Source organism: Dermacentor albipictus, chromosome 8, assembly GCF_038994185.2.
Source record: "Dermacentor albipictus isolate Rhodes 1998 colony chromosome 8, USDA_Dalb.pri_finalv2, whole genome shotgun sequence".
Lineage (NCBI taxonomy): Eukaryota > Metazoa > Arthropoda > Arachnida > Ixodida > Ixodidae > Dermacentor > Dermacentor albipictus.
The window spans coordinates 87,244,927-87,266,625 of NC_091828.1; the positions used below are offsets into that span (position 1 = coordinate 87,244,927).

At 48.5% G+C, this 21,699-nt stretch overlaps 1 protein-coding gene across 5 annotated transcripts in view; it reads right to left on the minus strand.

Annotated features, from left to right (window-relative positions):
• Nucleotides 1–21,699, minus strand: part of LOC139048832 (uncharacterized) — a 396,301-nt gene that overhangs the window by 84,141 nt on the left and 290,461 nt on the right. For 3 of the 5 annotated variants that reach the window (XM_070523684.1, XM_070523682.1, XM_070523679.1), the window contains exons 1-3: nt 12,399–12,515; nt 9,069–9,247; nt 4,257–4,409 (exon numbers count right to left, since the gene is read on the minus strand). In XM_070523684.1, coding sequence (XP_070379785.1) covers nt 4,257–4,409; nt 9,069–9,174 — 259 coding nt within the window. In that variant the 5' untranslated portion in view covers nt 9,175–9,247; nt 12,399–12,515. Of the gene's footprint in view, nt 1–4,256; nt 4,410–9,068; nt 9,248–12,398; nt 12,516–21,699 lie in introns of those variants that run through there. The other 2 variants (XM_070523680.1, XM_070523683.1) reach the window with 2 other exon arrangements.

The following is a 21,699-nucleotide window of genomic DNA, read 5'->3' on the forward strand; positions in this document are numbered from 1 at the left end:
GTAAAATCTTCATAAAATGTTTCCATTCACGCATATTACATCCTTACTCACCCACGATGCATGACCAAGCGAAGAAAAGCAAGAACAGACGACCAACTGTTTCAGAGTGAGCGCGAACCTTGTCGTCTGTCCTCCAACTTTAGCGGCCCGCTGATACTTTTTACGTAACATGTAGTCGTACACACAATAACAAGTTCTCATAGTTAAACAAAACATGTTTTTGCGTAATAATAAAGCTAAAACAGCTTTTCACGTGCTGCTCTAGTAGAAAAATTAATCATTGTGACAGACGGAACGGTACTTGCCAAGCGCGTCTTCAAGGCGCCCTGTCTCTACGAGAACGGTGCCAATCCGAATCCACAATATACCGGCATTCCCATGCATACCACAGCGCAGCAGCGCCAGATTTCCCTCTAGGTAAGGTAGTGAGAAACTCTATGCTATCAGCCGCCGAAGAACGCTTTTCCTCCCTCGCCTTCCCCCCCCCCCCCCCGCCTCGCGCGCGACAGGAGAGGGCATGCATACTGGCCACATTTATCGCTCGCACACGCAAGATTGAACCGCGTTCGCCGGCTTACCCTCACACGCTTTCACTCATACGGAACCTCACCGCAACGGTAAAAATGCGCCTGGAGTGTCCATATAATTGCTATTGCAATAATAACGAACATTTTTGCGCCTTATTAATATCTAAAACTTAAGCTTAAGGCATTGTCTGCATCCTAGAAAACCACGGGCAGTGTCTGCCAATATAAGTGCGTCCGACGAGGCAAGAAATCAGTCAGGTTTAGATATCGTGCCTTATTTCTTAAAACTTCATCTATAAGGATGACTAAAAGAAGTATAAGAACGCGAAGAGTCTAATATGACTTAATTTGCCAGTTATGTACACTACATCTATCAATATGTTTGTGTAAATATATTAAACTAAATATTAACGTGTCATCTACCCCTTCATGACTTGTGCAACAATAAGAACTTGTTCACAATAGAAGCGCGCCCAAATTAGTTCACCGAGCAATCCGCCAAGTGCAGGTAAAATAACAAATACGAAAACTGCATCACGCCAGGTGACGTCAGAAAACTCTGACAGAACGTAATAATTAAAACAATGTGACGTGTCGTGCCATTGCCCCGATTCGTAAGACGCTGTTAAAGGATATAGCTCGTCTAAGTTAGCTCAGCAGCCACCAAGCCAGCCGACTAACTTAACCAACCAATTAACCAATAAAAGAAGCGGATGCACGAAAGCGAGCTTTCTGGCTCTTTGTTTTACTTTCCCCCGCACGGCCGGCGCCGCCGCTGCTGCGGATGCGCTGAGGCGAGCGCCGTCTGGTGCTGCTGCAACAAACCCAGTGGTGCGGGCTACGCGCATGCTCCGCTTTGATTGGTCGGTCTGTTAGGCTAGGGAACAGCTAGGCCAGAGGGCCCGTGGTCACAAAACCCGGCAGAGGTTCGCGAAGCTTCGCGTTTGAAAGCGAAGGAAAGCTTTGCTTTTAAAAGACGGTTAGTTTTGCCCAAAAGCGAAGCATTCAATGCGATTGCAAGGTTTATCGTTGTGCTGAAGGCATCTCGGAACATTGCCAATGCTTGCTGAGGAGCGCGCCAGCCATGCTGCACATATATCACACCCAAGGAGGTTCAAATAAAGTTCTGGAGTGGAGATGCCGCCGCCATCTTGCTATTAAATGTGAGGCATTTCTTGGCGCACATTTGTCGTCTGGAAGTATCGATCTGTCTATATATATCTAGCCACCTGCGTCTTGGTGCGCTCATTGTCGTTACGTGAACTTGGTATGTACCACAATTGGCGTATAGTATGAGAAGGACGTAAATGATGCGTCATGACACGCTCGCCATGGAGGTCATGACACAGCCGCTACGTCTTGTGGTCGTTTTGCTTTGTACCAAAATTGGCATTGTAGGACGAACACAATGACATGCGTGTTCAATACGTTTCAACTTCGCCAAACAGTGCAGGTCCGCGGCACAGAGTGATTGCTTCGGCACTTCAGCTTCCGTCATTTCGCACTACAGGTCTTACTGTAAGACTCTCTTCATGTCACTGGTTTTTTAGAAGGAAACTTGAACGCCGTAACACAATTTACAGGAGATCATGGCATCAATTTCATCCGCGTGTAATGTTTTAGCTGGGAACAGCGCGCTTTTATTTTCCGGTTACTCTAGCATTTACACGAGCAAAATAAAAGCGTTTCAGTTATCGAGCGGACCCTAGCTGTCGCGACACTCTTTCAGAGGTGAAGTCCGGGCATGCTGTGGCTTCGCCTCTGCTAGCAAATTGCGAGAGCTGCCCCTCCAGAATGTCGGATGGCGGCCGAGAGGCAACCCAAGGAAAATTGTTGCCACTGGTTAGCGTGCAAAAGAAAGGACAACACAATTTTAGCTCGACGTTCACCAAGGTGCGGTACGCTTACGTGCTGCTCGTCAGGAACGCTAACGTGCGGGCGCGCAGAAAGCTCACGCCAGCAGTGCTCAAGCCCCATAGAGTTTCTCACCATATTACCTGGAGGGAAATCTAACGCTGCTGCGCTGTGGTATGCATCTGAATGCCAGTATATTGCGACTTCGGACTGGCATGGATCTCGGAGAGCCACCGGACACACTGAAGGCGCGCCTGGCTAGCACCGTTCCGTCTGTCACAATGATTCATTTCTTACTGAAACAGTACGTAAAAAGCTGTTTAGCTTTAGTAGTACGCAAAAACATGTTTATTTAAGTATGAGGACTTGTTACTGGATGCACAATTACGTGAAACCTAAAAAGCATCAACGTATCGCTAAAGTTGGAGGACAGACGAAAAGATTCGCGCTCGCTTTGGGACAGTTGGTCGTCTGTTCTTGGCTTGCGTGGTTATGCGCTGTAGGTGAGCAAACATCGTTGCAATATGTAACGTGGGTGAATGAAAACCTTTTATGAAGTTATCGGTGTAGCCATATCCCTGTTTTAGGCGAAGTCTCCTACAACACCAGCCAACAGAATTTTAAGCCTCGCCTTCCCATGACAGACACAGCGCCCCTTACAGGAAACTCCCATAGAGTTTCTCACTATAACACCTAGAGGGTAATCTGGCGCCACTGTCTATGGGAGTTTCTTAAGGGGGCACCGTGCCGTCATGGGAATGACGGTATATGTGTCTGCGAGGCTCGTGTTGGCTGGTGTTGTAAGAGGCTTCGTCTAAAACGTGGATATGGCTACGCAAATAACGCGTTCTCAAAGTAAAATCTTCATAAAATGTTTCCATTCACGGATATTACATCTTTACTCACCCACGAAGCATGACCAAGTGAAGAAAAGCAAGAACAAACGACCAACTGTTTCATAGCGAGCGCGAACCTTGTCGTCTGTCCTCCAACTTTAGCGGCCCGCTGATACTTTTTACGTAACATGTAGTCGTACACACAATAACAAGTTCTCATAGTTAAACAAAACATGCTTTCGCGTAATAATAAAGCTAAAACAGCTTTTCACGAGCTGTTTTAGTAGAAAATGAATCATTGTGACAGACGGAACGGTACTTGACAAGCGCGTCTTCAAGGTGTCCTGTCTCTACGAGAAGGATGCCAATCCGAATCCACAATATAGCGGCATTCCCATGCATACCACAGCGCAGCAGCGCCAGATTTCCCTCTAGGTAATGTAGTGAGAAACTCTATGGCTTGCGTGGTCATGCGCTGTAGGTGAGCAAACTTCGTTGCAATATGTAACGTGGGTGAATGAAAACCTTTTATGAAGTTATCGGTGTAGCCATATCCCTGTTTTAGGCGAAGTCTCCTACAACACCAGCCAACAGAATTTTAAGCCTCGCCTTCCCATGACAGACACAGCGTCCCTTACAAGTAAACTCACATAGACGGTGGCGCCAGGTTTTCCTCTAGGTGCTATAGTGAGAAACTCTATGCTCAAGCCATGGCCTCCGAGATCCAACGCGGCGCGCGTTTCTCGCGCGCGGGGTTAAATCTCGGAGGCCATGCTCAAGCCGGAACGCTGCCGTGGCTCCGGCAGGGCTGATTACGCCTATATTGCAACGGCGCGTTCACGTGGTTTCGTCGCTTTTCGAAGCCAAACGCTCTTCGCGTCTTCGGAGTACTTCTAAAGCCTCTCCGCGCGCGAGTCGCGCATGCGTCGTAGAGCATGACAACGCCGACGACAACGCCGCAAAAGCGTCTCGAGCGTCCGTACAATCGCATTTTTTTTTTTTTTAATATCGACCGACCGGTCGTCCAAACCAGACCAACCTGCGGGAATGCTTGGCTCGGGCATCACCAAGGCAGCGAAGTGCTTCTGCATCCACACGATGAGGTTGCGGATTCCGAACGACTCTATACTCTCGAATTGCACACTCAGAATGGAAGTTTTGGTGAACGTGATGTTGGTCTTGCCCAGGCAAGCTGCGAACCAGCCAGAAAGAAGAGACGGGGAGGGAGATTGAATTGAAGCGCTTTGCGGATCAACTGCAACGAAAATACTGAACCGCGTAGATATCCTAAATTCAAATGTAGCGTGAATATAGAGCACCCTCCATGAAAAAAAAAAGGAAAAAAATGGCGTTTGAAATACGGGTGGGTGCGGCGCGAGAAGCTAGCGAAAATATTAAATTATGGGTTTTTGCTTCGCAAAACCACGATCTGATTATGAGGCACGCCGTAGTAGGGAACTCCGCAAATTTGGACCACCTGGGGTTCTTTAACGTGCACCTAAATAAATAAAATTTCACCCCCATTGAAATGCAGCCGCCGGGGCCGGGATTCGATCCCACGACTTCGGGCTCGGAAGCCCAACACCATAGCAACCACGGCGAGTCGCGCAAAAATATTCATTTTTGACACTGCAACTGAAAAAAAAATAGTTTGAAGGCGATTGAACGTCTAGTTCAACTCTACTAAAAAAAAGAACGTTTTCCTGGGCGAGTAAGGGGGGAGGGGTGATAACGGGGTGCGTGACTCTTGCGATTTAGTGTGAGAGCCGCGTTGCAGTGACAACCTTTCATCGACGTCACGTAGAGGTTGAATCGCCTTCCAACTTTCTGTTATCAGTGATCATCGTCGTCGTCATCACAAGCACAATTTTCATCGGCATCCCCATCCAGTGGTCCCAATTGTACATACACAGTGAAACATACCCAAGTTGGTGCAAGATTCATTAAAGAGCGACACACATGCAATGACGCATATCCAAGTTGATTATTTAAAAAAAATTAAATTATGGGGTTTTACGTGCCAAAACCACTTTCTGATTATGAGGCACGCCGTAGTGGAGGACTCCGGAAATTTCTACCACCTGGGGTTCTTTAACGTGCACCTAAATCTAAGTACACGGGTGTTTTCGCATTTCGCCCCCATCGAAATGCGGCCGCCGTGGCCGGGATTCGATCCCGCGACCTCGTGCTCAGCAGCCTAACACCATAGCCACATGAGCAACCACGGCGGGTAACGGCAGCAGTGACCATGCAGCGAATTCGTGCGGCCTCTCGCTTCGACGCGCCTCCGAAGCTGCGGATTGCGCGACCTCCAACGCTACAGCCCCGGAGGCGAGGACACAGCGTACACGGAGCCAACAGTTTACATCTGCTCGCCTAGAGGCGTTGCGCACCCGCCGCAAATTACCTCCACGATACGGCGCGCGCGACCGCGCCACGTGCAAACACTACCAGAAAGGGGACGCGCGCTCATACCCTCCCCCCCCACCCCCCGACGTCCTGCGCGCGCGAGAGAACGGCGCGCATCAAGCCTAAAGCCCCTTAAACTTCGTAAAGTAGTGCCACGCTTTGAAGAATGTCGCCTCCTCCTCGCGCGCTCTGGCCGAGGCCGCCGCCGCGTCGCTATTGGCCTAATAGCAACACGTGGGCCGAGGCGCCTGCTTCAGCGCCATTTTTGCTCGAGAAGCGTCTACGGAGTGGCGAGGAGCGCATGTTGGGGCCGTTGCTACGCTCGAGCAATGTAGGTGGCGCCACGGTTGAGGAGGGAGCGCGAAAGAGGGGAGAAACGAGGAGGAGTGAAGGCGGAGGAGGAGAGTGGCACTACTTTACGAAGTTTAAGGGGCTCTAATCAAGCCACCATCCTTTCTAGGCTCTCTCTCTCTCACGCACCTTTCCCTCGCACCCCTTGCATACGGCGCGAGCGCATGATCTTATCGCGGTCGGATTTTATGGGGAATCTCACGGCGACGCCGACGGCGAAAACTTGCTCCGAGTGTCCACGTAATTGCTATCGCAATAAAAGGCTAGAAACAGGCGCCAGAAACGGCGTACCCGATATGGAAAAGTGGCGATAACTCGTCAAAGAAGGCATGCGTCTTAGAACGAAAACGGCGCCATCTTCTCTCGGGGCAAGTCAAGCATGCGCGACCGACGGAGAACGAGCGGCTTCTCCGCACGACCTACGAGGATGGGCGGCTCCCGCCGCGGGAGTTAATGAAAAACGAGCCACATACCTTTAACTCTAGCCGCGGTGCGCTGAAAAAAAGAAATCTCGAAAGCAACGTGCTGGGACTCGCGTCGTATACCTGGTAATCGCCACGCGTAGTCTGCTTATAGGCGCTGTTTCAAGCCTGCTAATAAGAAAATTAGACCATTAGCGGCCCTGCCACGTTTTCCAAGGTCGCTTCGATAATATACGCTCCTCGTTTGTTAGCACTCACAGCCAAAGTGAAATTGCTTTGAAAGGTATACTTCGTGTGAAAGGTGTTCACCATCGTTACCGAAACAAGATACCCGCAGTCACAACAAAATGGAGAGTTGACGTCGCCATCAACAAGGGGAAAGCCTCATCCAAGGCGCGTGCCGCTCTTCAACGAACGTCTTTGACGCCAACTTAAGTAACCATAGTTAAGTGCCACTGCGAATTTGCCGCTCTACTATGACGAAAAAAGATCCCTTAAATTTCTCCGACGCTGAGTAAAAACGAACCCACGTGACAAGGTTTCATCAAGGACAGCAGCGCGGCGCATTAGCCGGCTGCGCCATAAATGCACTGGGTATGGGCCGCTTTTCAATGAGCCCATTACCAACTCCAGCTGGGTGACCGATTATGTGCCACTGAACGTGCACGGAGCGAGCAGACGATTCTCAGCGTTAGCTGCAGGCACCGCGGCGCGCCATGGTTCTCGTCTCCGAGGCTACTCGTAGATGGCGCAGCGTGTCCAATAAAGAAGCACGAGAGAGAGAGGTGCTCGGCTGCAGCATGACGAGTTTCTCGGCGTTTGCTCGCACCGGCACGCCACGCATCTCGGAGGCCACGCACAGGCTCCGCGGCGGCAACGCTAGATGGCGCCACGTGTTTTTTCAGGGAAGCGCGAAAGAGGAATCCCGCTGCAGGTCACGCCTCGTACGTATCTCGTTCTGACGGTTGCGATTCGCCAAGTCGCTATGCTGATTCAAAGCTAACGCATTACCGTCGACAGTCATCGTGAGATGAGTTCTGCCACATTTTTTTTATTTTGTCTATAACGGGAAGAATTTATAAGCTCCCTCCACGTTTTTCCTTTCACGCCACCCGTATAGCCACGGTGGCAGCCCACACCTGCAGAGACTGGCGGGCGCGGTTGTGTTAAGAGTGACATCAAGCGTTCACTCGTGCACAGCTGGTGTTGCGTCTGCTTTAACGCCGCGTTGTGCTTGCGAGTGGTCCGTTGTTCTCTGTATTGCTGATGTATAGACCTTTTCCATCCACGCTGTGGCAGCAGTGCATTCATGACCCCAGAAAACTTCCGGTCATGCATTTCTGACAGTCAAGTTTGCCAAGAAAACGGAAGTATTATGCGCATAATTTACTCTAGGCACATATTCTTGATGTATTCAGATATAAAGAAAGTGCGGCATGTGTAGATCTCATGTATGGGATTTTTTTTTTGTGGCACTGAACAATAAAATTAATTTGTAGAACATTCCAACTTCTTAGCAAAACTTATGCCAGCTGGAGGGTTCTGTAAACTTATAAGCTATTGTTACTTCGTTGTTCCAGAGGGCTTAACCGAAAGTTTTCTGGGAAACCTGTTGGTAAGCGTGAAAAGGGTCTATTGTGTTTGTACTCCAGATAGAGGTGAGGGCGTTAAGCGTTCTACTAATTTAGTTGTGGAGGTTCACGTTACACTTGTATATAAAATCCGGAGCTCGGACGTGATGCATTAGTGAGGCTCTAGTGGAAAACTCGAATCACGTAAACCTCGTCGTGCTGCTGCCAAAAGTTTTCGCAGGACCGCAAAAAACGCTAGCCTCGACACCAGCGACCAGCCTCGCAGTGCAGAAGTGAAGTACACCGCCAAGCGATAACTTTAAAACATTTAATCACACGCGGTATGCGCCCGAACGCTTCCCATTACCAGTGATTCCCGCATGGCATGCTTTGTTAATTTTAGTCCCCTCCGTGTGACGTTGAATCATAAACATACGTACAGTGCTCACGGAATGAAACGCGTCAATTTAGGGCTAACTGACGCGCACAATTTCGTTTCCACCGGCCGCATTTCGCGTCACATCGACGTAATTTCGGCGCGTACACTTAGACCGGAATCCGCGTCACCTTTTGTGACCAGATTCCTATAGCGACACAACATCGCACTATCGAGTACCTTTGCGCATATGCAGGGTTACGTTAAATGCTCCCCTGTCGCGTTTCATTCCGCGAGCACTGTATACGTTCCAAATTCGTTTGCGTATGCTTGGCTCGACAGCTGCCTTTCTAGCCTTAAAAAAAAAGCAGACTGTCGGGGATCGTTCTCCAAAATTCGAACACACCGCATGCGTATATACGCGCCAGCTGGTGTATACAGTGCTCACGGAATGAAACGCGACAGCCAGTATTTTGTAGAACCCAGCATATGTGCAGAGAACTCGAGAGTATATACCATGTCATGTCGCTATGAATCTTGGTCACTAAAGGTGACTCTGACTCGGCTCCAAGTGTACACACCAAAGTTACGTCGATGTGACACGAACTGCAGCCGGCGGAAACGAAAGTAGGGGCATTATAGTTAGCCCTAAATTGACGCGTTTCATTCCGTGAGCACCGTACATTCCCAACCAGCGCGTATACACAACTGGAGTGCCTCACTCTGTGCTCCACCAGCCGGAACTGGCGCCTGCAGGCTCGTGAGTTGAAGCAGCGCGACCAGGACCGTGGCCCGCCTCCGGCCAGGGTATCCAGGGCCACGGCTCATCGTGGACGCTGGCGGACGCGTACAGCGATGCACTGGCGACGTCCGAGGATCCGCGCTGCGCTTGCAGGATAGACTGCGACGCAGCGCGTCGAACACACAGTTCAGTGCGATGGCATTTGTAAGAACCATTAAACGACGTTCGCCATTGAACCCCTAAAGGGCGTTCGACATTGAGGGTTATCGTCGAAAAAAAAAAAATGGCTGTGGCTTAGCTAAGGTTAAGCCCAGGATGCGAAGCATACTAGCCTTTATTTTAGTTGTTGAACCACTGTTTAGCCTGGTGAACGGCTGTCGCTTGGCTATATTTGGTTCGGCTAGACGAAGAAACAACTCATGCAGGCGAGCGCACGAGTTGAGACCCGGCTATGCAGCTACGCGGCCGCAAGCGAGCGCACGAGTTGAGCCTCCGCTTTTGCAGCTGTTATGACGTCATATGGTAGCTACGCGGCCGCGCGCGGCGCTGCAAGGGAGAGCGTGGTTGTGCGGCTAGTATGCTTCGCATAAAAGGCTCGGGGAGAGGAGGGGGCGTTTGAAAGCGGAGTCAAACGGGTCTATAAGGGTGAGGAGGGGGCGGGCGTGGACGTCAACGTCACGTGACAGCACTGCGTCGACCTGCTCTGTCGCGTCGCCGAACGCGTCACGCAAATTCAGCCGTTTTTCGTATTTATTGTTTATCAGCGGCTTGAATGCCAGCAGCCGCCTCGCCCAATACGCTGGATTTTCAGGACGTAACTTTCTGGACTGTTCAAAATGGGCGAATAATTTCGCATACACATTGTTGTTGTTGTTTTCCATTTGTTTAGAACATACAGCCTTTTTTCTTTCTTTTTTTTTTAGACCCGCCGTGGTTGCTCAGTGGCTATGGTGTTGGGCTGCTGAGCACGAGGTCGCGGGATCGAATCCCGGCCACGGCGGCCGCATTTCGATGGGGGCGAAATGCGAAAACACCCGTGTGCTTAGATTTAGGTGCACGTTAAAGAACCCCAGGTGGTCGAAATTTCCGGAGTCCTCCACTACGGCGTGCCTCATAATCAGAAAGTGGTTTTGGCACGTAAAACCCCAAATATTATTATTATTATCTTTCTTTTTTAGATCACCCGTGGCAGATAGTGTGATTTTAGTCCTTGGGATGGATTACTCGAACCGGTTGACATTACGCGCGCGAGACATCAATGCGCATGATAGACTAATTAACAAATCATCACCAATTACTTTCTGTCGATTACGGCGCACATTGCCATTTACGAATTGTAGCCGGTGAATTTGCAAGGCGCATCGACTTGAAATGACTTCTAAGGATCGCTTTTACTTGCAGTAAAAATGAGATATCGTTCCACTTAATTAGTTTTCTATAACAAACGCCACTTTATGCACCGAAGCGCAAGAGTAACTGGAATGCTCGTCGCAAACTTTGAGCGTCGATAGAGAGTTTGGGAATAGGGGCCCCAAACGTTTAGGGGCCCCAAAGAAATAGCGTCGAGGCCACTGCGCATGCGCGAGGCGCAAACTGCGTTTGGGTTTTGCGTTGAGCACGCTATTTCACTGATTTAGCGGGAGCCCCAAAAGTTGCCCCAAGAGATTTGCGTAAACAAATATGGCGGCACCCACCGAAGCGACGGCTCTAACCTAGCACCAAACTGGGTTCGATTCATGGTAACGCGCGAAGTTCGAAAGCTAGGAGAAGTGACTGTGGTTATCGCTTTCTCCCAGCTAGCGTGTGTTATGAAGATTGACTCATTAGACGCCGCTGATTCCGTGTTCGATTGTGGATTTTATGACTCGTAGGCCTAACACGGCTAAGCTTGGCTCGTGAAGGCACGTAAAGTTGGTTTGCTCAAAACTAAGCGCAACTAATTGTTTGCTGCTTAAAGTATAACCTCTAAATTGTAATTAAGCGCGGATACACGCAAGTCAAGGTTATTATTCCTATCATAAAATGGTATATTTTATTTCATTATTTCTAATAGCTTTTCTCTGACGCCGTAGTGGCGCTGTCAGCGCAAGACGCTATCGGCAAACGCAAAGCCCTATTCTAAAACTCTTCACCCCTGCGAGCCCCTACGCTATCACCAGCAAAGCTCTTTGGGGCCCCGAACTATTGGGGCTCCTATTCTAAAACTCTCTGATATCTTAAATCTAGTGTCATCCTCGCAATTCACAAGTGTATCGCCTTGCGAACTAACTGGCTACAATTGCAATACATGTGCCGTAAAATAATGAATCATAACGTTAATTAGTGACGCTTCGTTAATGAGTAGATACCGTACTCCGATTTCAAGTGGGAGAAATGTCTGCCCTGAGCAACCCAGCTCAGTGACTACAGGTATGCTACCTGCCACAGTCGATCTTTTGTAGTCTTTGTCTAAAAAAAAGGGACCACCGGGCATTATAATCTGCACTTTGTGAATCTCAATGTGCAATTTTGAGCCTAGTGTCTACGCAGCACACGTGCGTTGTCTAACTTCGGCGTGCGCTGGCACGTTTTACAATTGCCTGCGAGGCGTATAGACCCACGTTACAACACCCGCAGTTGCGCCCGATGTCCAATGTGCGCGTGTCCTCACGTTCACCTCCAGACTTTTATCATTCGCGACGGGTCCCGCACCGACAAGTTTGTTTTGCATACAGTCATGCCACAGCAATGCTGCTATCTGAAGGCGGCTGTGTACCTCAAGCGTATAGCGCCCCCAATAACGGGCACGCACGCGATATGTGCATGTCTCTATACAGCAGTAGAGCACCGTCCTCACCGATCATCGGCTCAGAAGGCACTTTTGTGCTTTCTGAGAGCATCTGGTTCGCAAACTGAATGACTGTCCGTGCACGTCTATCTATCTATCTATCTATCTAATCTATCTATCTATCTATCTATCTATCTATCTATCTATCTATCTATCTATCTATCTATCTATCTATCTATCTATCTATCCATATATCTATCTATCTATATTTATCTATCTATCTATATCTATCCATCTATCTATATCTATCTATATATATATATATGTATCTATCTATCTATCTATCTATCTATCTATCTAGCTATCTATCTATCTCCCTTCTCTCCTACCCCTCTCTCTCCCCCCAGCGTAGGGTAGCCAACCAGACTCTTGGCCGGTTACCATCCTTGCCTTCCTTATATCGCTCTCTGTCTGTACAGCAGCTGAGATTTTAGAAGGGAATAGGGCGACGTAGACGAAAGCCGCAGCCAAAGTCAAACTTACGGGAACGCCGGGGTGGGCGAACGGCGACTCTGTCACCGAGAACTCGATAGGAAAGCACGGAGCTCGTCGCAAACGTGACCGTCCAGTCGAACGAAGGAACTGCTTCTTATCGTCGTCGTCTTCTTCCTCGAGACGCGAGGACGTGTAGAATTCTTCCTCGTCGTCTTAACCTCATCTTAAACTGCACGCGGGGGGTATGTCCTAGCTTTTGGTACTGAAAGCACCGAAATAAGTAACATATTTATATGTAGATTTATGGATATTTACCTGTAGGGGTCGGCGCGAGCTTTCGCTAAGAAAACCTGCTATGCTCTCAGCTGAGGAAAAGGGAAGAAGGCTAACGAAATAAGGATGGGGGATGATCGCGACACGAAAATTGGTACGGCGATGATGCTAGTGCTCAACAAAGCAGCGTATTAAAAAGCATTGAGGCTAGTGCGATGTCGTGTGCCAAATTTCGGCAGGAACCATCTCAGGCACGTTGTCGATGTTAGGGCTACTAGCATGGAAGCAGCGTGCTATGTTTCATTTCATTTATTTACTCTCAAGGCCGTACAGGCATTACAGGGAGGAGTGACAATAGAAAAAGAAAAATATATAGCTAATGAGGCAGCGCATGGTCAAAGATAGCCGACTTGAACACATCATGGTCTGTGATAGTGACGATGGATGCGGGAAGGCGATTCCAGTCTTGATTTGTTTTCGGGATGAAGGCTTCGAGGTATACATTGCTTATACACTGAGGCACCCCAACCTTCATTTGATGATCAATACGGAATGACAAATGGCTCGGTGACGCGAAAAGTGTCATTTTTAGCTCGTTATTAGTGTAGTATATTTTGTGAACTGTTGAATATCAATGAATGTTCCCCTCGCGCGTAATACGTCCGTCGCGGTTCTAACCGTACAGCTGGAGGAGGAGGCGGAAAAACTTTATTTGCCCTAATTGTTTAGAAATTAGCGGTGGTAGATGTGGTCGGCCGTCTTCACGGTCTTCTTCCCCATCTGCGCAGGGTCGACGCCCCTATTCCAGGGCACCACTGAGGGTGGCTACTCGGTGAGCGTGCCTTACTAGTCCATTCTGGACTTTTGGGTCGCTGCTGGAGAGCACCCTCTCCCACTGCTCCGCACTCGGGTCTTTTATTTGAAATAATCTGCGGCGCCAGCCCAATTCCTCGTGTTGGGGTGAAAAAAATGGCTGTGTCTTAGCTAAGGTTAAGCCCAGGATGCGAAGCATACTAGCCTTTATTTTAGTTGTTGAACCACTGTTTAGCCTGGTGAACTGCTGTTGCTTGGCTATATTTGGTTCGGCTAGACGAAGAAACAACTCATGCGTTACTCTGCTTATTCCTTTATTTTCAAACCAATAAATACGGGAGCGGAAGTTAGGCCGCAGTACCATCTGTGCGACCGCAGGCGAGCGCACGAGCTGAGACCCGGCTATGTAGCTACGCGGCCGCAAGCGAGCGCACGAGTGGAGCCTCCGCTTTTGCAGCTGTTATGACGTCATATGGTAGCTACGCGGCCGCGCGCGGCGCAGCAAGGAAGAGCGTGGTTGTGCGGCTAGTATGCTTCGCATAAAACTGGACGTAACTGTTTGCCATTATGGGGTAAAAGGAGTCAAAACTACTGCGAGTATCTGGACGCGACTAAGCAGGAATGCCCTGCAGAAGCAATTTCTAATGCGATAGCGTTAAGGGACCCAGTGTCGCGAACCCAGCGAACGATCGTTCGAACCCGCACCACGCAGGCCCTCCGCGTGGCCCAGAGCCGTTACTGAACTCATTGGATTCTTCAAGGTAGGATGCGCCAGAAAAATCGTAAAATACAACCTAAACACAACCTACAGACACGGTAGCGTCGGATTGTAATTTGAACACAGCAGAAAACATCATTCTCTTACGCGGAAACTCAAACGTAAACCCCTTTTTTTTTTCAGCGTTTTCTACCATTCCTAGGGCGGCGCGCTGCGTTCGGTTCCTTGCAACAACACCGTCCAGATGGCGCTCGTCTCCGCGCATCCAAATACCTATACAGAAAGAGCGTTGACTCACAATGGCGGAAAAGAACTAGGAAGCTAACCAGTAAGTATGCCAGACACGAGTACGAAAAAGGACAGAGCATTAAACGACAGGTTAAAAATGCGGAAGGTAAAAATTGGATAAATTCAATGGAAAAGAAACATAGTGTAGAACTATATCGATACTGGAAACAGCAGATCAGGAAGGAAGCGTTTTATGATAACTCAAGAGGCAGTGCCCTACTCTTTGAAGCTAGATCAGGATGTCTTAGAACGCGGAGCTATAAAAAGAAATTTAACGAAGAAGAAGACACATGTACTGTGTGTGGTAAATATGTAGAAACAATGGAACACCTCATACTAAAATGTGATGCTATCAATCCCGATGTCGATGCGGCCACAGTCACCCTTCCTAAGGCCCTAGGGTTCAGAGATAATGATAGTCATGTAAATAAATGTGCGGTGGAAATTAGCAAAAGGCGATTGGAGGATTGGTGGCTCAAACGCAGAGAGGTGACATAAGGTTAAAAGGGTAGGAAGAAGTATTTAAAGAAAATCGAGAAATTCACTAACACACAACACAGATAAAAATAAAAGGCAAAATAAAAATCTGAGCATGGTGGCAACTGCCATCGCCCCGTTTCAAAGGGGACGCTCCTACCTTCCATCCATCCATCCATCCACTGCCCACGCAAGAGGCCGCGTTTCTACCAGAAAGCTCGCCTTCGTGCATAGCGTTCGCCGCCGGCGTTTCCCGGTAAACGTTACGCGGTTACATAAGCTGCAGTTGCCGGGAAACGTGACAAGCAGTCAGGGATGTTTGAATGGCATCGCTTTCCACTCTTAAATGCGCAGCTTAAGCGTCCTCAAAAATTTTTTGTAATGTATGCCGCGTTTTCAGCTCAATACATTTTTTTTTTTAATTCGCGCCTGTTCATCTGTGTCGTCGTTATTATCTCGCATTTTGCCTGACGAGGACAACTTCCCCTTGCGTCGGCACGTACAATGCCACTCTGACCAGTCAATAAAAGGGGCCGGGCCTAAGTGCGATCACGACCAATGCGCCCATATCTACAGTTTACTTATTCGTATGTCAATACACACAACTTTTACGGTTGCGTTGTCAATTGCAAATGTCCGTCGTCTGGAAATAGAGGCGTGCGAATATTCGAAACTTTCGAACAATGAATCGAAGTGTCCTATTTGATTCAGTTGCCATTCGTAAGCGCAATTATTTCTCGAATAGGTTTATAGAATACTTAAAATCAATGTGTGCCATCAGGTATAAAATTAGAGCAAGTGTGCGACTATTTTATCCCCCTTGGAGTAAATACCGGGTCTTTCCACGAGGACATTTAGGAATATCTAATAATAGCCGTTTTGAAATAAAAAAACTGTTCCTTCGAAGACGTGCCGTCCGTCGTGGCGTCCATGGATTGACGGGTGATACGCCGTAGTTAGTCGCTGATGACCAGAAATTCATTAAATAACTTATAAACCATTAGTTCGAGTGGGCTCATCGTATAATGATGAGCCGACTCAAAACCCAATGAGCCCACTCATGAGCGTAATGACGTCACCCAGCAGCGCGCAGCCAGTACGCCGGCTGCCCGCTCCTGGGTGACGTAGGCAGAACGTCGCCTCGAGGGGCGTGGCTTTGAGCTCGCTGCAGCCTCCCAGCTTCGGTTTCGCGTGCTCTGATCAGAGCCGAATTTCGTCGTGCCGCAGTTCTGCCGGTAATCACATTTTTTTCAGGTCTAAACGTTGATATGACTTGTACGAATCCTAGCTTCAATTTTCCGAGTACGATAAACCCGCTGAATCTAAAAATGCTTAAATGAATCGTGTCAATTAACGACTAATTACCACTTATCACTCGTCACCCTATGGTCACCATGACTAACATGATGTCTTCGAAGGAGCCACCTTTTTATTTCAAAATGGATATCTTTAAATATTGCTTAATGCCTTCGTATAAACACACGGTATAGGCTTAAAACATGAGGACTTGCATAGTGCCGTAGGTGCGTTGCCTAAAGCCCCTTAAACTTCGTAAAGTAGCGGCACGCTTTGAAAAATGTCGCCTCCTTCTCGCGCGCTATGACCGAGGCCAACGTCGCGTCGCTATTGGCCTAATAACATCACGTGGGCCCTTGCGCCGTGCATCAGCGCCATTTTTGCTCGAGAAGCGTCTACGGAGTGGCGTGGAGCGCATGTTGGCGCCGTTGCTACGCTCGAGCAATGTAGGAGCGTAAAAGAGAGGAGAAACGAGGAGGAGTGAAGGCGGAGGAGGAGAGTATCGCTACTTTATGAAGTTTAAGGGGTTTTAGCGAGCCAGACTTTTGCGGACAACAGGGATCATTCTCACTCTCCGAAGAATTCTGCGTATTCGAACAACCGAGTTATTTGTTCCTAATGCTCCACTAGGGCTTGTTAATGAACAACGCTTCGTAACATATGTAATGTAACGATATTGATGCTGACTTTCTGTATAGTAGGCAGAGAACATCGTTTTATGTTCATGGTGAGAACGGCTGTTCGTTATTCGGAAAGTATTCGATTGTCGATTAGATTCGGCTCTGGCACTACTCGACTCGGCCTACAAGAAAAGTAATGATAATAATATTCGCACACCTGTAAATCCTGTAAATCGAAGGGAGATATAAATGCGGGCTTCTCCCACACATTACCTCTACGTGCGGAGAAGCCTGCTCCAAAGGCGTCGGAGCGCGTCCTGCCGCTATCGATCGTACGTACCACAGCCAGAATATGCGGAACAATGCAAATGTGCTCCGCAGAAATGTTCTACCTGGATGAACTTTTGCGATAGAGGCAACCTTCATGCACCGAAGAGCAGCACAAAGCTACGAATGCGTTACGAAAAAGAAAGAAGAAAAACGAAGCTTACGACAGCGTCCGGCTTGGAGCGCGGCGCCACCGAGATTTGACATGAAGCGCAGTGCATTCAACGTACTGATAGGTGGAGAGGTGACGTACAAGCGCGAGTTCGCCTACGTACATGTACGTGCTGTGACGTCGCTCATAGTGACACCTGACTTCGAGAATTATCCAAGGCAACATCTGTTATTTGTGTAATCTGTTGTCTCAATAGACAAATTAAAGCTTAGAGAAACAATAAAACACACAAACCGAATGTCTGCGTGTTTTTGTTTCACTTCGCGCCGCAGCAAGAGAGATGTACTTCCGTTTCGTCTGCATGTTCCACGTCATGCAGACGCACGCGCTGAGAGCGAAACTATGTAATTTTCTACCGTGTTCAAGCGCGCGATGATGCTCTGTCATCCACTTGCGTCTGCCTCTGTGTTCGTGTAGCACTGACTTATACCGCTGGTCAAGTGTCCTCGTGCACAGCGCGCAAAATCCTCCGCTGCGCGAAAGGAGACAAAGCTCGCGCGCGCGACCATCGGCGGAAGTACACCACGCACCAAAAAAGCAAGAAGGTAAAAAAAAGAATAAGGCGGGACCCGTGACGTATGGGTCACGCGACCCTCCAGCTCCGGCATGAAAGAACGCAGGGAAGGAATTTCGCTTGCGGAGGTTAGATGGGGCAAGTGGAGAGAGTGTCTCACTTGGCGGTGGGCGGTGGCCCTCACCTCCCCTGAAATCATGGGTTCGCGGCACTGAAATATTTCTATCTCGGCTATTAATGAACTGATTTGAAAAATCATTGCGGCAGTATGCTCCCTAGAGGGCGCGTAACAACTTCCAGCGTATAATCAAAATTTTCTATTTGGCCTGGTGAGAACCTGGTGAGAAGCCCTTTAAAGGGGGCCCTGAAACACATTATGGAACGCTGCCGATCTGCCGTAGAGGCTGCGTGCATGCAGCAGGGAATTAAAAATCTCGTGTCAAACACAGCGAAAAATCGCTTGCCCTCGCTTCCGCAGTGCGTCACATCGAAAGCTGCTGGCCGACCAACGATAGCAGCCGGTTTCGTGATGGCGATAGCATTTGCAGTGATACATAATTTCGAATGTTAGGTTCAATAAGAAACTCTGTGTGAGTGTGTGTGTGTGTGTGTGTGTGGGGGGGGGGGTGATCATTGCGTCTTTGCATTACACGTTCTGCATAGCGTAGTCTAGCGCGACATTCAGCTTTTGGCCCGAGGTTCGCCCTCTCGGCTTCTCGGTTGTATACATCTTCCCGCGGGCTAGCGGAGATGAAAGGTGAGAAATCCGGGTGTCGGCGAAATAACGCCATTTACAGAGGAAAAATTTAAAAAAAAAAGGTATTACAGCACGGGATTCGTGAGACGACGTCCTTTTTATAGTAGGATCATTCTACGATTAGCTAGAAAATAGTTTCAGGGTCCCTTTAAGAGAATGCTTTAGCTCGGGGGCCCCTGTCTAAATACATGGCAATGGAGAAATCGTGCTTCTCGGCAACCACTCCAGCATCAAATTTGATGACGTTTGCTGCATTTAAAAGAAAAGAAAGTGACTATCTAGCGACAGCTGACAACAAATTTTTATTTACGCCGTCAATTTTTTTATCAATATTGTTCAAGATAGCAAATTTTCATAGAACTAAATATCACGTATTCACGAGATATTTTCACGAAATATCATGTATCACGTATTCACGAGATATCGCGTATTCACGAGATATTCACGTATTCCAGAGAAAACGATATCACGTATCGTAAATCGAATCTACTAGTACATCTAAAGCGGACAGAATTGGCCTACTTACATAGTTATTAAATACACCACTAATATTCGTGTAGGACTCTTGTATACATTGTAACCATGTTTACTTAAGAATATTATTAAATTGGCTGCTGTGTTTGCTAGAAGCCCCCGAGCTAAAGCATCAGTGACGCTAATGCTGGCGTAGAAAACTAAATTAGCTAAAGAAACCAAATGAATCTTACGCGTACATCACTAACTTATTAAAGCGCCTGCCTAATAAAATTACACTCTGCGATTTGAAACGCCAGCAACATTTAAAAGTTGCCCCAGTGAAGTGTTTCGAACAAACCAGCACAGTCTCAGTCAGCTTTTTTTTCAAAGCGCAAGTTTCGTATCCATGCCGATCTCCGATGCGCGTCATCTGCTCCTTTCGGTAAGCGATGTAATCATACATTGCTGTCTTCCTACCGCGATTACTCGCATGATGGTACGCAACAAAAGGTATTTCGGCAGCCATCTTTTCTTCTTTTGGGGGGCTTGTGCGCGGGGGCATCACGACGATTCGACAACTACGAGGCATTCAGCACATGCTGCGATAGGCGACGATCTTTCGCTTCGAGCCTAAACCTGGATCGGCTAGTTCTCGGCGTATTACCAAATTCTATCAAAATCGGAGGCGAGTATTACCACCGCCTCACACTAAACTGAACAGAGCTGAGTCCGTTACTTGGAGGCGACTACAAACAGAAACTTATACGAGTCCCGCGCAACTAAAAACTTTCTACCCCGATATATACGAGAGCGATATGTGCAAGCTATGCAAGTCTGTTAGAGCCACCCTTCAACACATGTTGTGGGGATGTGAAATATACCAAAATAAAATGGCAGTCTCCCCAGAAAGTCTACGGGCGCGGTGGTCGGCCGTGCTGCTCAGCTCAGAACTCCAAGACCAACTTTGGGCCGTCCAGCGAGCCAAGGAAGCCGCACGGGAGCAGCAGCTCCCAGTGGCCATCTAGGCGGCCCCAGGCCCGGGCCTCCCAATCGCCGGATTCCAAATAAAGTTATCACATCACATAGTTCTCGGTGCGGCCGCTAGGTTGCGAGCGTTGCTTGGAGTCGCGAATAAGCCACAACTTCAGCTTGCTTGTCTTTTCGCGCGTACTTCTCCTCGTGCAAACGCCAGCTAGCTCTACGACGATTGGCGCTATACGCCACGTTGCATAATAGCATATACATGCACCTGCGCCATTTTCCACTAGGCCGCAGACGCAGGAACAAGGTACACGAATATTCGACCTTTACCCCTGTCTTTCACATCCATCGTGAAAACGAGTGCATCAAGTCACCTGTGGGCACGCAGTGACCCACAGGTGACTAAACAGCGAAACTTTAGTCTGGAGCTCATGTTTCTACAAGTGGACTTGCCTTCATCAAGGGATCTCGTCTCAGTTAGGGCAAAGAATTTGTCTTCCTCAAGTTGATCTGAGTTCATCAGAGTGTAGGCAAGACCCCTTGTTGAAACAATTGCTCCAGGCTGACTCTTTTTTTTTTGACCCACCGGTCCGACAGTTCGAATTATTCATGTTTCGGCGAACTGTTTGTTATATTTAGAAAATTCAGAAAGTGCACACAGAGTGTCAGCACATGTTTACCCACTATTAAGTTATACAGCTACTCATTACTGCATCGACTTCGTAATAGGCCCAGGTGGTAACAGAACAAGTTGCAACGTTTCTTCACCAGAGAATAACCAAAATAAATCAGGGACAACACATCTCATGATGAACATCGACGTTAATTCTTTCCGTACCGTGCCCATCGGGCATCGTTAGCCCGCTAACGATGGTTTGAGACGTTGCTTTCGAGACCTTCCGCGCCGCTCATAGGCACACTGCGCTATCGGGCATGAAGGAGAACTGTATTTCTGTTTCCGAAGAAGTTCGCATTTTCCCCCCAGGCGGTTATTTTTCAACGCACTCCGAAGTTTTCGCGATCGTCAAAGTAAAAATGGACGCCTGCTATCGATGGCCTGAAACGCCGCATTCGAGTCCTTCCGCGCCGCTCACAGGCACTCTGCGCCATATCACGCGAAGAACTATATTTTTGTTTTAACGCGATAGCGTTAAAGAGGCCCTCACCAGGTCAAGCCATATTGAGCTAAGCGCAGAGCACACAGTGTGCTCTAACGATCGTGTCTGCAAAGTATTACATCGCTACGCGCCACGGAAAGATCTGAAATTCCAAACCGAACACCGTTTTTCCTTCTCCTCACGGCCGCCGCGCTCCAAGCCGGACGGCGACATAGTTGTGTCCGCAGTGTGACGTCGCTCGCGGTGACACGTGACTTCGAGAAATATTCAAGGCACCATCTCTTATTTGTGTGATCTGTTGCTTGAATTGACGACTTGAAGTTTAGAGAACTAATAAAACACACAAACGGAATGTCTGCGTGTTCTTCGTTTTACTTCGCACCGAAGCAAGAGATCTACTTCCGCTTCGTCTGTTTGTTCCACGGAGGAAGGAAACTAATGCCATCTTCGACTGGTCGTTTCTGAGCGCTCTGGAGCGCTCTCGCGAGCGGCGTTGTCTTCGGCTGGTTGAAAGAGGGTGCGCGCCCTGCGTTCGGCTG